The 14,036-nt window shown below is 41.4% G+C and overlaps 1 protein-coding gene across 1 annotated transcript in view; it reads left to right on the top strand.

Annotated features, from left to right (window-relative positions):
• The first annotated feature begins 12,691 nt into the window (after positions 1-12,691).
• LOC135467732 (serine palmitoyltransferase 2-like) overlaps positions 12,692-14,036 on the top strand; it is a 31,777-nt gene continuing 30,432 nt past the window's right edge. Inside the window, exon 1 of the mRNA XM_064745557.1 lies at positions 12,692-13,113. Coding sequence (XP_064601627.1) covers positions 13,021-13,113 — 93 coding nt within the window. The 5' untranslated portion in view covers positions 12,692-13,020. The remainder of the gene's footprint in view (positions 13,114-14,036) is intronic.

Genomic DNA, 14,036 nt, shown 5'->3' with positions numbered 1-14,036 from the left:
AAAATATAAGTTATAAGCTAAATATAAGCTCTTGTGTGTTGAAAGAGGAGGGCACCCCACCACAAATATCTGGGTCACTTAAAATGCATAGTTCATTGAATAAGCCAAGACCAGTAGTCTATTGTTAGCCGTCTGGACTGATCTGTTGGTGAAATGTCACGCGCTGGCAAATCTTATGTCAGGTTTGGTGTATGATCAGTCCACTCGGTGAATATTAACTATGCATGTGGTTAATTTTAATGAGAGACTCATGTCTTGCTTCCGCTATCTAGGTTAACCTGCGATCTAGGTTAATGCCCGTATGATTCTTAACTCATATCTACATATATCTATATACGACATATGTTCTGTGACATGTCCTGTAATCCAAATTAGTATTCAGATGCACGCGGCCACATGGTTTGACATGCGACTTACTGAGCGGGACAAGCATATTTCCCTCCCTGTGGCGCAGTGGTAGCTGTATGCTTTTAGAAAATGAAATATTCATAACAAATGGGATAGTTTCCTTGGCCTTTTTATCAAATAATGGAAACAAATGGTGAAACCAAGACAAGGAAATCGTGTCAAGCTTCATGGGGACACAGAGCTAGTATATGTACAAGCATATGCAGAATCCAATTATTCATTAAAGTATTATAACCAGAAAGTATTTATTTATTTACTCGCATCCACGGAATGCGGTTTTATTCGATACCCAAGCATATTTCACTTATATGAAGGCAGCGAGTATTATAGTTTAAAGACCCTGCTCTGGAAATCCACGACCATGCATCCGCAGGTTGCTGGAAAACCTTCCCATGAACAACCGTATGAAAAGGTAGCACGTGCTGGAATTAAAAGAACATAGCCTATAGAGATTGTCAACGATGCATTTTCCAAAAGCAGCAATGCTGTGCCTACTTCATGGCCTCTTTAGGAATCTGACATTTTAATGTAAGTTTCGAACTTGTAAGCAATTCGTATGATGGCTGATAGCGTCCATTTTTGACCTAGACCTTTAGCAACCATGGGGAGGACGCGGCTTGGTTAAAACCACGACCTCCGCGGAGTCGCGGAAGGCGCGTAAGTCACGGATCCGCGCCCTTTGCGTGTTCTGGGTGTTTTGGTGGAAGGCGCGGTTCCGCGTGTTCGGCGGGGGTCGCAGTAGGCGTTGAGGTCGCAGAGGGCGCGGTTCCGCGACTACCGCCACCCCGATCTTTCGCAACCTGCGGAGGTAGCGGTTTTAATAAAACTGCGCCCTCCACGAGATTGCTAAATTCGCAGTCTAGATGGACGCTATCAGCTTCCTCACGCATTACAACCAAATCCACAGAAGAACTTCCCTCATTGATTAATACTTCTTAAAATGATCAGGGAAATAGTCATTTTTAAAGCCCGGCTCTCTCGAAATTCTAGATCTTAAGAGTGTTATGTAGAAGGGCTCGTTGTATGTTATTCCGTAGGAAAATTATCAGCCCGCCAACATTCACTTGCAGTTCAACAATTTTAATGATTACACAGAAAGCTTGAAGCCAATTATGTTTGTAGTTTCCCTGTTCCATATGAGTGAGCACAAGTGAACACGATCTCAGAAAATGGACAAGTCCTCAACGGCTTGTCACCGAAGGAGGCGCACGATGACACAGTAGCAACAGTAGCGAAAGTGTCTTTTTATACAGCTTTGTAAAGAAGTGGACGGCTGAATTCAAAAGTGGCAATGAGAGTCTGAAAACGAACATGGTCGATGAAGGTCTGTCATCATCACGACACAGGAGACCACTGGGATGATCCATGACATGATTTTGACATGTGGATAGGTCAGTAACGATGCGGTACATGTCACAGAGCTGGGTGTCTCCTAAAAACCCATCCATCCAGTTTTTTTCCACGAGCTCCAAGCGATCAAGATGTCAGCAGCTCAAAATGACCAAGATGTCAGCTCATTTGGGTCCTGAAACGTTTTGGGCCTGACCAGAGACCTGTTCGGCACAACATGTCAGCCGACAATCTTACCATTTTTATCACGGACCCCGAGAAATTTCTCGAGTTCTTTGTAACCATGGGTGATAATTAGGCGCAACACATCCAACCAGACACGAAACAAGTCAACACAGTGGAAGCACACAGGCTCCTGTCTTCAGGTCAGTGACGTTCTTATGCAATGTGGTGGTCAGGTATGTAACAGGAGTCCTGCTGGTGGACCACCGATAAACGGTCAGTTTACTAAACTGAGCTCTACAACTAAGGGGCAAAATCAAAAATTTTCCATGTGGGAGGTTGACAAGAGGAGTGCAATTCCACATGGAAGATCCTACCATCCAGGAATGGGGATTGAAAGTCATGGAACACCCACCATATTTACGTGACTTGGAACCCTCTAACTACCTGTTTTCAAAAATGAACAATGAACTCCGTGGTCGCTGTTTTGCTATGAACGGCATTCTGCGGGACCAAGACGCCGACAGCGTTTTCAAAATGATTGCTTCTGTATCAGGCTACGAATTTATCAATGAACCCACGATTTAAATTACTGCAACAGAGTGCTTCTATAGCTTTGCTCAAAGTGGGCAATACATTCATTATATAGTGGGCAAATGTACATGTGATGTTTACTATACATTTGCCTGTAACATATGTTTTGTCATTCGTGTCATCATGTATCATCTAACGTCCGTACATCTATCGTTCAAACGGAAGGAATTAGTGGACGAATTTCTAATTCTAATGAATTAACTTTGTGGCAGGAGCATGGTTTCTAAGGACGTAACTAGACGTTATTTTCTATACTAATCTTTTATAAACGCTCAGCCACGGGCTATTACAACACAAATACATCATCGATCTTCACATGAATGGACGGCTAATTTCCGTCTGTCAGAACATGACACTAAGACTGATGGGAATGGTATATAATGCAGTGGATAATAATCAGACCATGTAAGAGCTCTCTGACAAATAGACAGGAAAACAGTAAGGTTGAATTGTCATTTAAAACCATCATGATCGTAGGTGAAAAAAAAACACAAAACCATCACACCCCTGCAATGTTAGCCTACATGGTTTTCTCCACCTATAAAACCGTCATCTTACATAAGAAAAAAACAGTATAGCCACACGCTTTCAACGTTTCATTTTGCGACTAATTATATTCATTTTTATATTTATTCGCTTTAAAACACGCGATATGAAGATACAATTTGTATACTTGGGATAGAGATTATGTCGGCACTGGCATAGGATTATGTCACAGGTATAAAATTTATATCGCCTGGATGGCATTTCTCACTTTAACCCAATTCAGGCCACTGCCCAGCGATACAATGTTTGTCTCTGATATGTAAGATTCCTATCACAATATACAATGTATGGGATACAACTGGCGTCACATACAGGGATACGATTTACATCCTTGGGATACGATTTATGTGTCACATACATGCAGGAATACGATTCATATCACTGTGGTGCAATTAGTATCACATACACGATACGATTTATATTACTGGGGTACGATTTGTGTCACATACAGGGATACTATTTAGATCACTGGGATGCGATTTGTGTATAAATAAAACAAAATGTTATATGTCGTATAATAATTACTATATTTATTCAATTAGAAAAGCTTTGATTTGGCGGACACATAAAAAAATTCAAATTTTTAGTTTGAGAATAGGAGGAAGATTATGTATTCAACTTTATATATTTCTAGCTGAATGAAAAGATAACTTAGACAAGTGGAAAGGGCAATAAAGGTTTGCTCCACAATTTATAGTATTGCGCCTATGAATATCAGACAGCATGCATGGTAGTTTCGAAAATTAATCGGCAGTAAAAATGAATGATGAAAGTATTTATACACTAAAAGCAGGATTTGGTAACTAGCTGTCTGGAGCAGCGTTAATATTTGTACATTTTTAGATATAGGTCCTGCCTGTTCAAGTCGATGAGACTGGTTAATAATTCTATAACCCGCCCGTTTCTGAATGACATGGAAGGGAGCAAGATATGAAATATGACTGTTACCCCATTCTACGATACGCTGTATATCTGAGGTAGATACAGTTCCTGGGATACACTGATGTTTTATTTTAATGTTTTATACGGCCACCACATTTATGCCATGAATGACTTAGCTTTCCCAATATCCTCAATATCATGCGTGGCCGAAGTGGTTAGCGTGGCGCAGTGATCCAGGAGTCTCACACCAGAATGTTGGCCAACAAGCATTGCCCTTGGATGCAGCGTAAGCATGATCAAAGTGTTTGAAGACCTCTGTGAACTTCCAGAAAGACTGTGCTTTGTCGTCAGTCACGCGAAACGAGATATTGTCCAACGACATCATCTTTTGACGATAACGAGTCGTTTCACCAAACGTACAACGTGCAGGCAGCATAAATAACCTCCAATACGCTCTCGCGGACAGTCTTTTAGTCTTCAGAACGCCTATATGGCATGAATAGTGTCTGTCTTACTTGATACCTCTTTGATCTTCAGAAAAGATTTACCTTGAGCTTTAATCGCTTAGGAATCAATACTTTCTGTCTTACGGGTTCCTATTATAAAAGTTATATATGCACATTTGTATACTGGTAAGTATAGTTGTGGTTTGTTTGGTGCCTATCGTTAGTGGATATGTGACATAACTGGTGGCTGGTGTAACTGTACATGTCTTGGTTGGTTGGTGTACCTGCACAGTGCTTGGTTAGTTGGTGTAACTGTATAGGGCTTGGTTTGTTGATGTACCTGTATAAGGTTTAGCTGGTTGATGTACCTATACAAAACTTGGTTTGTTAATGTACCTGCACAGGGCTTGGTTGGTTGATGTACCTGTACAAAGCTTGATTGGTTGATGTAACTGTACAGGACTTGGTTAGTTGATGTACTTATATAGGACTGGTTGGTTGATGAACATATGTAAGGCTGGTTAGTTGATGTACATGAATAGGGCTGGTTTGTTGGTGTGCATGTACAGGATTTAGCTGGTTGATGTACCTGTACAAGGATTGGTTGTGTAATGTAACTGTACATTGCTTGGTTGGTTAATGTACCTGCATAAGTCTGGTTGTTGATGTACCTGTACAGGGTTGGTTGGTTAATGTACCTATGTAGGGCTGGTTGGTTGATGTACATGTACAGGATTTAGCTGGTTGATGTACCTGTATTGTGCTGATTGGTTGATGTACCTGCAGAGGACTTGGTTAGTTGATGTACATGTACAGGGAGGGAGTGGTAATGTACCTGTACAGGGTTTAACTGGTTGATGTACCTGTACAGGGCTTGGTTGGTTGATGTAACTGTACAGGACTTGGTTGGTTTTTGTAACTCCATAGGGCTTGGTTGGTCGGTGTCCCTGTACAGGGTTTGATTGGTTGATGTAGCTGTACAGGACTTAGTTGTTTGATGTAACTGCACATTGCTTGGTTGGTTGAAGTACCTGTACAGGGCTTGTTGGTTGATGTACATGAATGGGGTTTAGCTGGTTGATGAACCTGTGCAGGGTTCAACTGACTGATATACCTGTACAAGGCTGGGCTGGGTTGGGTTGGTTTTTGTGCCTGCACAGGTCTCGGTTAGTTGATGTACTTACACAGGGTTTGGTTGTTTGATGTACCTGTACAGGGTTTGGTTGGTTAATGTACCTGTACTGGGTTTGGTTGGTTGATGTACCTGTACGAGGTTTAGCTGGTTGATGTACCTGTTCTGGGCTTGTATGGATTGACCGATGTACCTGTATATAGATTGGTCGATGTACCTGTATATGGTTTGGTTGCTGTAGCTGTTTATGGATTGGCTGTTGCAGCTGGACATTGGCTGGTAATTGTGTGTGGGTTGGTCGATGTACCTGTACATGGATTGCACTGTGTACCTGTATCATATGCATTGGTTGGTGTAGGTGTATATGGATTGATCGATGTAGCCGTATATCGATCGATCGATGTACCTGTACATAGATTGGTTGATGTACCTGTATATGGAATGATCGATGTACCTGGGCCGTAATATGCAGTCTATAAATTGCGTTTGTATGGACTCTGACGTGGTCCTATATGACGTTGGGTGGCGATCTCTCACAGGCAGACATTATTGAGCTCACTATTTTCTATTTTTCCCAACCGGGCAGTCTTGTTTCCTCCACCCATAATCCTGACCAACGCCATGTAAGTGAAATACTCTTCCTGAACTGACACATATTGACTGACATGCTTGATTACATGTCCTTAATTACATGTGATTATGTGGTCCCTAGGAAGAATTGACGACGGGCATGCACGTGGGCCGAGTCTTTGGTGTGATTTCTTGAATAGAACCTGCAGGAAAGCTAATAAATACATGTACCCACCATGATAAGGTCTATACAAACGTAGATGATCAGTTGGCCTTGTGTGGACATTTAAAGTGTGACTAAGGCCAACATTATATATTCATACTCACTCCGTGCTGTGAGCATAGATCTATGGTTGCATTTTTCATCCGAGACGCACAGCGTATAGCCAATAAGCATTCCCGAACTCTGTCGTCGAATACGCGTCACCTACTATATCTGTCAACTAACGTACAAATTTTTAAAAAAGGCTGAAAACTGATCTGTTAGTTCGGCTGACATAATTCATTCCTGAGAATAATTGTAAGTACCTGTGTACCGAGTGGCCACACAAAGTAAGTTAAATGAAGTGCTTGAATAAAACTTAAGTTTAGAATTCATATTCCTGTACACATTAGAGTAAACTATATTTAGTGTGTCAAGCACAGATTGCCTTGTTCACGAGTCGCACCGGAGTACGTCTGCACTGTGAGGGTGATCCTAAAACTGCTGCCATGGGCTGGGGATTCCCCACACCTGGGCCTTGCTCTTGGCGCATGCAAGTTCTGCTTTGTTCTGCTCTACTTGCTTCACGTGCTGAAAACACAACAGTTCGACCTGGTACCACAAGACATGCGCAGTGAATGTATTCTGACATCATGTTGATCTACATCATCGCATGCTCATAGCATGACAGTGTTTCATGACACTAGAAGTGTAGGTCCTTATATGTCATGGTTTGGGCGGGGGGGGGGGGGGGGGGCGTTTGGGTGCAGGTCGAAACATCATCGTGTGAGCAAGTGCGGTAAAACGTCCCCTGAGTTCTTGAAGACAAATAGTAGGCCTACATCGACCTTATGTATCATCGGTTTAATTGACTGTTTGCAAATGAATAAAACATTGCCCTACATAAAGTATTTACCGGTTCGTCCATATCACTAAGGTCAACATAACCTTGCATTTGAGCTTCAGTTAGGCCTATCATGGACCTATATACACCATAGAAATTTAGGTAAAAATGAACCCCAACAAACATTGAAGATGTAAAGAGTTCACGTTTGTGGCCTGAATTAAGTACCGCGGTGTATAGATGAAATCGATGCACCTTATTTGCAGCAAGATTTGTTTATTTTCACTGTGTACTTCTGGCTAACAATCGTCAAGCCCCTTATTAGCGAGTCAAAATGGGAAGACAGCAGGCCTAACGTTATTTTACGTGTAATATAAGTTGTGGCACACATGTGCAGACTCGTTATTGTCTAGGGAAAGACTCAATGCTTTTTAACAAAGCCTACTTCGGTACTCAGAACGAACCAAAGCAAAAATCAAATAAATCAATAAATCCAGACAAGCCCACTTGTTGGAGAAATAAGCTGGCTATGCGACGCTGTGTGTCAAAGAAGACATCGCTTGCATGTTAGATGCGATAATCCTAACCATGGCATTTCGTTTCAGTTTGAGCCTATTTCTTAAATTCAGGAAGAAGTAGGTCTATAGTTGATTACTCGACATATTTTCATATTTTACACACGGCAAAAATTCCGTTCGTTTCAAAATGACGAAGGTTATGCAGAGTTTCTTCTGTGTCCCATATGTCTTTTGGTTACAACGTAAATAAATGAATCTAGGTAGCGGTCTATAATAGTCCAATTTCAAAACAATGGTCAGCACTACAGCCGTCAAAGGACTAAAAAAATATATATATATTCAGTAGTAAGAGACAGTAGGGTGGATTCATGCAAAGAGTAACAGTCAGCAATTTTCAGTGATGACAAAATGACACAAGGAATGTTCTATGCGAAGAAATGCAACCACTACCATATTCCAGAAACATGAAAAAACAAAAAACAAAAAAAACAACAGTGAAGGGGAGATTACTCTCAATCAACATTTGCACAAATACTCCCCCGCATAGGCGGCTAACTCGGTCGAGGTTTCTTACAAACACCAAAACGAAACACCTACCAAAACATCCCTGAATCAAGAGTAAAATAAAAATTGATTCAGTTTTATATATTTCTCGAATGGGTCAACGTCTTCCCCTTCACAAATACACACGCATACAGATTTGGATCCCATGTATCCCAGAATAATGTCTAACCAGCTACGGGGTTGCATAACACTCTAACCCCTCGATGCCACCCTTCCAGCAGCTCTGCACCGCCTATGAACGTAAATAGTAGGCCCACGCATTGGCTCCCATAAACCAGTATATATGGTTATTATTAATACGTTGTCACACACAGCCCTATACTATTTATCCCCAGTGCAAAAATATGTATATGAATGAATAAAGCAAACATACATATGCATGCATGGTCATATACCTGGACAGGTTAGTACAGATGGTATATAGAATCTGTAAAAATCAATCACCTGTGTATTTATAGCATGTGGACAAGCTTATAATCACTCAAAGTGGCTTGAACAGTTTTCGTAGCTGCGTGCAAGATAATAAAAATATCGAATCCAACTTCATAACTTTATGTAACAGCCACGGCAGGTATAGGAACTTACAGATATGGTCAGCTTAAAAAAAAAGGAGCCCAGACTATTAAGCACTATATAGCCGCATGTTTATGCCTGTCTTATAGAGCGACAATGGCATCGTTATTCAGTTCATTCTTGAGGTACCGGTGTTTTCTTTTGCCTCATGGATTTGGATATTCTACAAGCCACTTTTATTTCTTTTATTTCTTTAGGTACCGGTATTTCCTTTTGCCTCATATGCCTACACTTGGATATCCTCCAGTTCACACTATAGACTGTGTTAAAAAACTATGAAGAGGTATTGTTAATACTCCAGTTTACTACACATTGTACCTTCGGTATATAAATGTATGTGAAGGGGGCCTCCGTGGCTCAGTTGGTTAGCGCGCTAGCGCAGCGTAATGATTCTGGAGTCTCTCACCAATGCGGTCGCTGTGAGTTCAAGTCCAGCTCATGCTGGCTTCCTCTCCCGCCATACATGGAAAGCTCTGTCAGCAACCTGCGCATGGTCGTGTGTTTCCCCCGGGCTCTGCCCGGTTTCCACCCACCATAATGCTGGCCGTCGTCGTATAAGTGAAATATTCTTGAGTACTGCGTAAAACACCAATCAAATAATAATAAATAAATAAATAAATAATGTATGTTAAGATAAAGAAGTAGTATGCAGATAGGGCATGTATGTAGGGAGAAATCTGGCCCATGCGTGGCTGATCTGTCTACCGAAATCTATACCGCCATTCCCAGGAGTTCAGCATAGTTACTTAAGCAACTCAACACTTATATTAATCCCCTTACTTATGCAATCCAAATCTAACTCAATATATTATATAGTCATTATATTTTTTATAAACATGTAATTTACATTGTTCTCACAAAACAATGATTACTTCACCATGGTAACCGTCTGTTTTGTTGTGGCGATAAATACAAGTGAAGGAATCCGAATACGTACAGTTTAGAGACGGGAGTCAGTCCGCTTAATCTATAATCAATGATCTTTTATATAATCATTCTCAGACATGCGCCTATACATATACTCGGTCCTTTCAAGGTAGATTACAGCCAGCGGTCATCATTGCTAACTAATCAAGGCAGAGTGTATAGCTGCTTTCGCAATGCAATTGTGTAAACTTTTGTCCTGACTTCTTCCAGCATGCCATATACACTTCACCTTACAGACACTTATATTAGTATGAGCTCATCTAGATATAACCTATTTCAATCAGTGGGCGAGTCAACCTTCTTCTGGTTTATTTATCTGACTTATCCAACACCAACAAGACCTTTTCACTCACACAGTATATAGTGATCAGTTTCATGTCCGAGTGGAGTGTCCAAGACATAAACCACAAACACTTTGGCTATATAGTTATTCACGAAGATTGGTACACGTTTATTGATTGGCGTGGTACATGTTTGCTTCGAATTACATTAGTGCGGTAGGCCTTTTCTCCACGGTGTAAACCTTTTCTCCACGGTGCAAACCTTTTCTCCGCGATATTTACCGTTGTTAATCTGAGGAACATACCCTTCCTGGGATGCTGAGTCTAAAATCTCAGATCGGAGCTATTGGGTTTCCACCGCAGAGAAAAGGTTTAGACCACTTAAAAAAAAAAACCTTTCCACCGCGGATAAAACCTTTCCATCGCCCGCGGAGAGGACCATTACACCGTTGAGAAAACGTTTTCACAGCGGAAAGAGCCTCTACACTGCGGAGAAGACCTTTACACAGCGAAAAAAAATGTTTTTCACTGTTTTCCGTTTGTGTTAATTCCCTTTTTCATATACTTTCTTTGTTTTAATAATATAAGCTTTCATTAGAAAAACCTTGAGCCAGGGTAAAACATGAGAAAATGTTATGAATTTTCGAATGTACACATGTATCCTTGGAGCAGGCCAGATCCAACGGCAATATATTTATAGTGCTGCCTCACTGGAACGCTGTACCGAAGACAACAGACACTAATCACATTGTACACCGACCGGCCCGGATAGCACAGTTGGTAGAGCGTCCGCTTCGGGACCGGTAGATCCAGGATCAATCCTTGGTCGAGTCACACCTAAGACTTTAAAAGAGGAAGTTGTAACTTCCTCGCTTGGCGTTCAGCATGAAGGGGATAGTGCAACGACTGGTTGACTCGGGCGGGGCGGCTTACTTACCTTCGGTAAGTCGTCTCAGTGATGCAGCACTAAATAAAAGAGCGGTGGAAATCCGTCCTGCAACAAGGAGGCACATTACACGTGCATGCACCCTAATGATTCCTTCGTCGTCATATGACTGAAAATTTGTTGAGTACGACCTTAAACCCCAAGCACTCACTCATTGTACACCGTTTGATACCGCAGGGTCGAGTATGCAGATATATAGTGCCAGTTAACATTACCGATGTTAAAGTCTTAGGTATGACTCGAGTCGGGATTGAACCGTCTAGGAACTGACCTATAAATTATGATACCAACGGGTCACTCCAGCCCACAGTCTATCATGCAGAATCTACTGTATCAACTGTGCAATCAGTTAAAAAAGAAAACTCCTATAATTAGAGAATTCTGTTTCAATGTTAAAGGTAAACTGCAAAGGTTTTGATCAGAAACTGAGAGAGTTCTTAGAATGTGTACATGTGTTACACTTCTTGTTATTTTGTGTGTCTAAACAATTTGTACCTTACATGATTAGCTACCAAACCGCACATATCTGCACACTCTATGGTATAATTTACTCAAAACGCCATGGTTTTGACCCCCCCCCCCCCCCACCCCGCCACCCACCCACACACACACACCTCCTGGTGTTTGCAGTAACCTTAGTCCATTAACCCACAACAACGTCAAAAAATGCGCTTTCAGACATGAGTAACAGGCACTGTCAATGGCGTCACGACATCCTAAAGATGAAGGAAGGTAAGTGATATACATTTTCCATACAACGTTATATTCTACAAATTTAAAGATTAATAATAAAAATACCTAATAAATTTTTTCAACAAACTTTTACCATCTTACAGCATATCAAGAGAAGGCTGTTGACACCATATTTTGCAAAATTTGATAACGCTGCAGTTCACGTTTAAGGTTAAGCAAGCACCTCGTGAATCAACCTTTCGGCAACCAATCAAAATTAACCAATTTGCGAGGACAAGTATATTTTTGAATGGACCAATCATAATTAACAGCACTATCAGTTGGCGGTTCCTAAGTTCGCGTTCTGAAACTGTGTGAAGATGAGCGAAAGTTTGTTCATATGGTACTAAAAGCAGCGTCTCTAAATAATATCTAATCCCCTTTCTGTGGGCATTTTATTGCGGATCCACATACATGCATAGATATAAAGGATAGTCTATTACCCATTGTTATAACGTTTGCATGGCACGACGCTTCACAACACGTCACATGTAAATACCGCCATGACAATTAACCGGCTACCTGTAGCAGGCCCAGTACATGTTGGTTACACACGATCTATATAGACCACCACGTGTGGCGGCTATAGATTAGTAAGTAGGTCTGTACCGTGCTGGCTTCATCGGCCTTACAATACGCCAAATTTTCCATAATTACAGCCTGCGCCTGAAGAGCATTCCATCCATTGCTAACATCCGGTGCATCGCTGCTGACCCAGTTGCCATAGCAACGCGTGAAAGTGCTGCTAGGTATCCATGGTATTTAAGAGCCAAACAGCATTTCACTTTGTAACATTGTGCCATTTGGTTCTTGTACTCATCTGTTGGGATTTATATTCACGTGTACGGAATATAAAACAGAAATTAAGTGAATCATGCTGTGATTGGAAGCATTACTGGCCTACACAGTTAAACATCTCGTTCTTTGCGGGGACCAAGGGATTTGTTTTCTTGTTAACGAGGTCGATGACAGAACATGAGTATAATGTATGACCGGAATGATTTTCATGACAACTTCGTGTACACTCCTGTGGCATGTTTATGGATGCCCCTGTGATTTTCTTCGATAAAACCTTATTTGTTCTTGTACAGTATATGGCCTACATATAGGCTACATACATTTCTGCTCTGTTTGGTTGTCAATGCTACAGTGGTCAGACAACACGTGGTGCGAGCAGTTCAACAATGGACTGTTTTGATTGGCTAGCACAGGCAGGGTGGCCAATCGCGTGGTGGGCACAGACGTGACATCCGCGTGCATACAGATTTACCTGAGCAGTTGGAGTGGTAATTTACGGAGGGTGAGGACAATCATTTCAACATACCTACACGGTGGGCTGCAAGATGCACGGGGAGCCGAAACATAGCCTGGCTCCGGCTTCACATACCTCCAGCGGACATGTCAAAGCGGAGAATGTTTATAGCAAAGAACATCAGGTAGGATCGAGCTTGTAAACTTAGCTTGCCCGCAGTTTAAAAACAAGGCTACGATCATGGGTCACGCCTGTGTCGTTGTTGTAAATTATGTAAATGTAATACATGTTTATGGCTTATAAGTATGCCAGCCTAGTTGTCCAAACTTCATTTATCACTACCGTAGGCCCAGTCTTTAATCAAAATATAATAAGGTACGTACCGGCAAGCAATTACAGCTTAAACTTTCAATAATAACAATTCGTAACTTTCTGATTGACTGCATCCTAGACGTTCATCCGATTGAGTCACTTGACCAGGAAGGGGAGTTTGGTGGGTGAGGCATACTGGTTGTGCTCCGGTATCCGGCTTACGGCCTAGGGTAATGCATAGCAGACCACCAATGCCCCCCCCCCCCCCCTCCCCTATGCTCGCCCAGAACACTAGTTCCAGTGTTCAACATCATCGTTAACCTAATGGTGTGTATTTGATATGATAAAATCCTATTTAAGTAGGCATACAAACACTGGTTCACGTGCCATGTGAAGCCTATGAATAAATGCCCATTAATTCAGTTCCCATTGGAGTAATTGTCATAGTGTAAATCTGGTGCTGTGAAGTCTGACAGGCATCTATGAAAGCACTCTGTATTGTCCATTTATATGACAAATGTGGGATATGCTGTTTCATGGTTTGTGTTCATATTTAATCACTTGAGTTAACTGAAGGGCACATATATATATATATATATATATATATATATATATATATATATATGCGTATATATCTGAAAACCTCTGCTGTTGCTGTAACAAATAAACTATATTAAGATAAGAATTGTTTGGAGGGAGGGAGGGTATCCATACTTTCTCTGTTTTATGGGCATGGCGGTTCAGTTGGTCTTTAACAAAATTGTTCTTAATGCATTGTTATTGCAATGATTAGCA

The sequence above is a fragment of the Liolophura sinensis genome, chromosome 6 (assembly GCF_032854445.1).
Source record: "Liolophura sinensis isolate JHLJ2023 chromosome 6, CUHK_Ljap_v2, whole genome shotgun sequence".
Lineage (NCBI taxonomy): Eukaryota > Metazoa > Mollusca > Polyplacophora > Chitonida > Chitonidae > Liolophura > Liolophura sinensis.
Note: the sequence above shows the minus strand (reverse complement) of the source record. Positions and strands in the feature narration are given on the sequence as shown.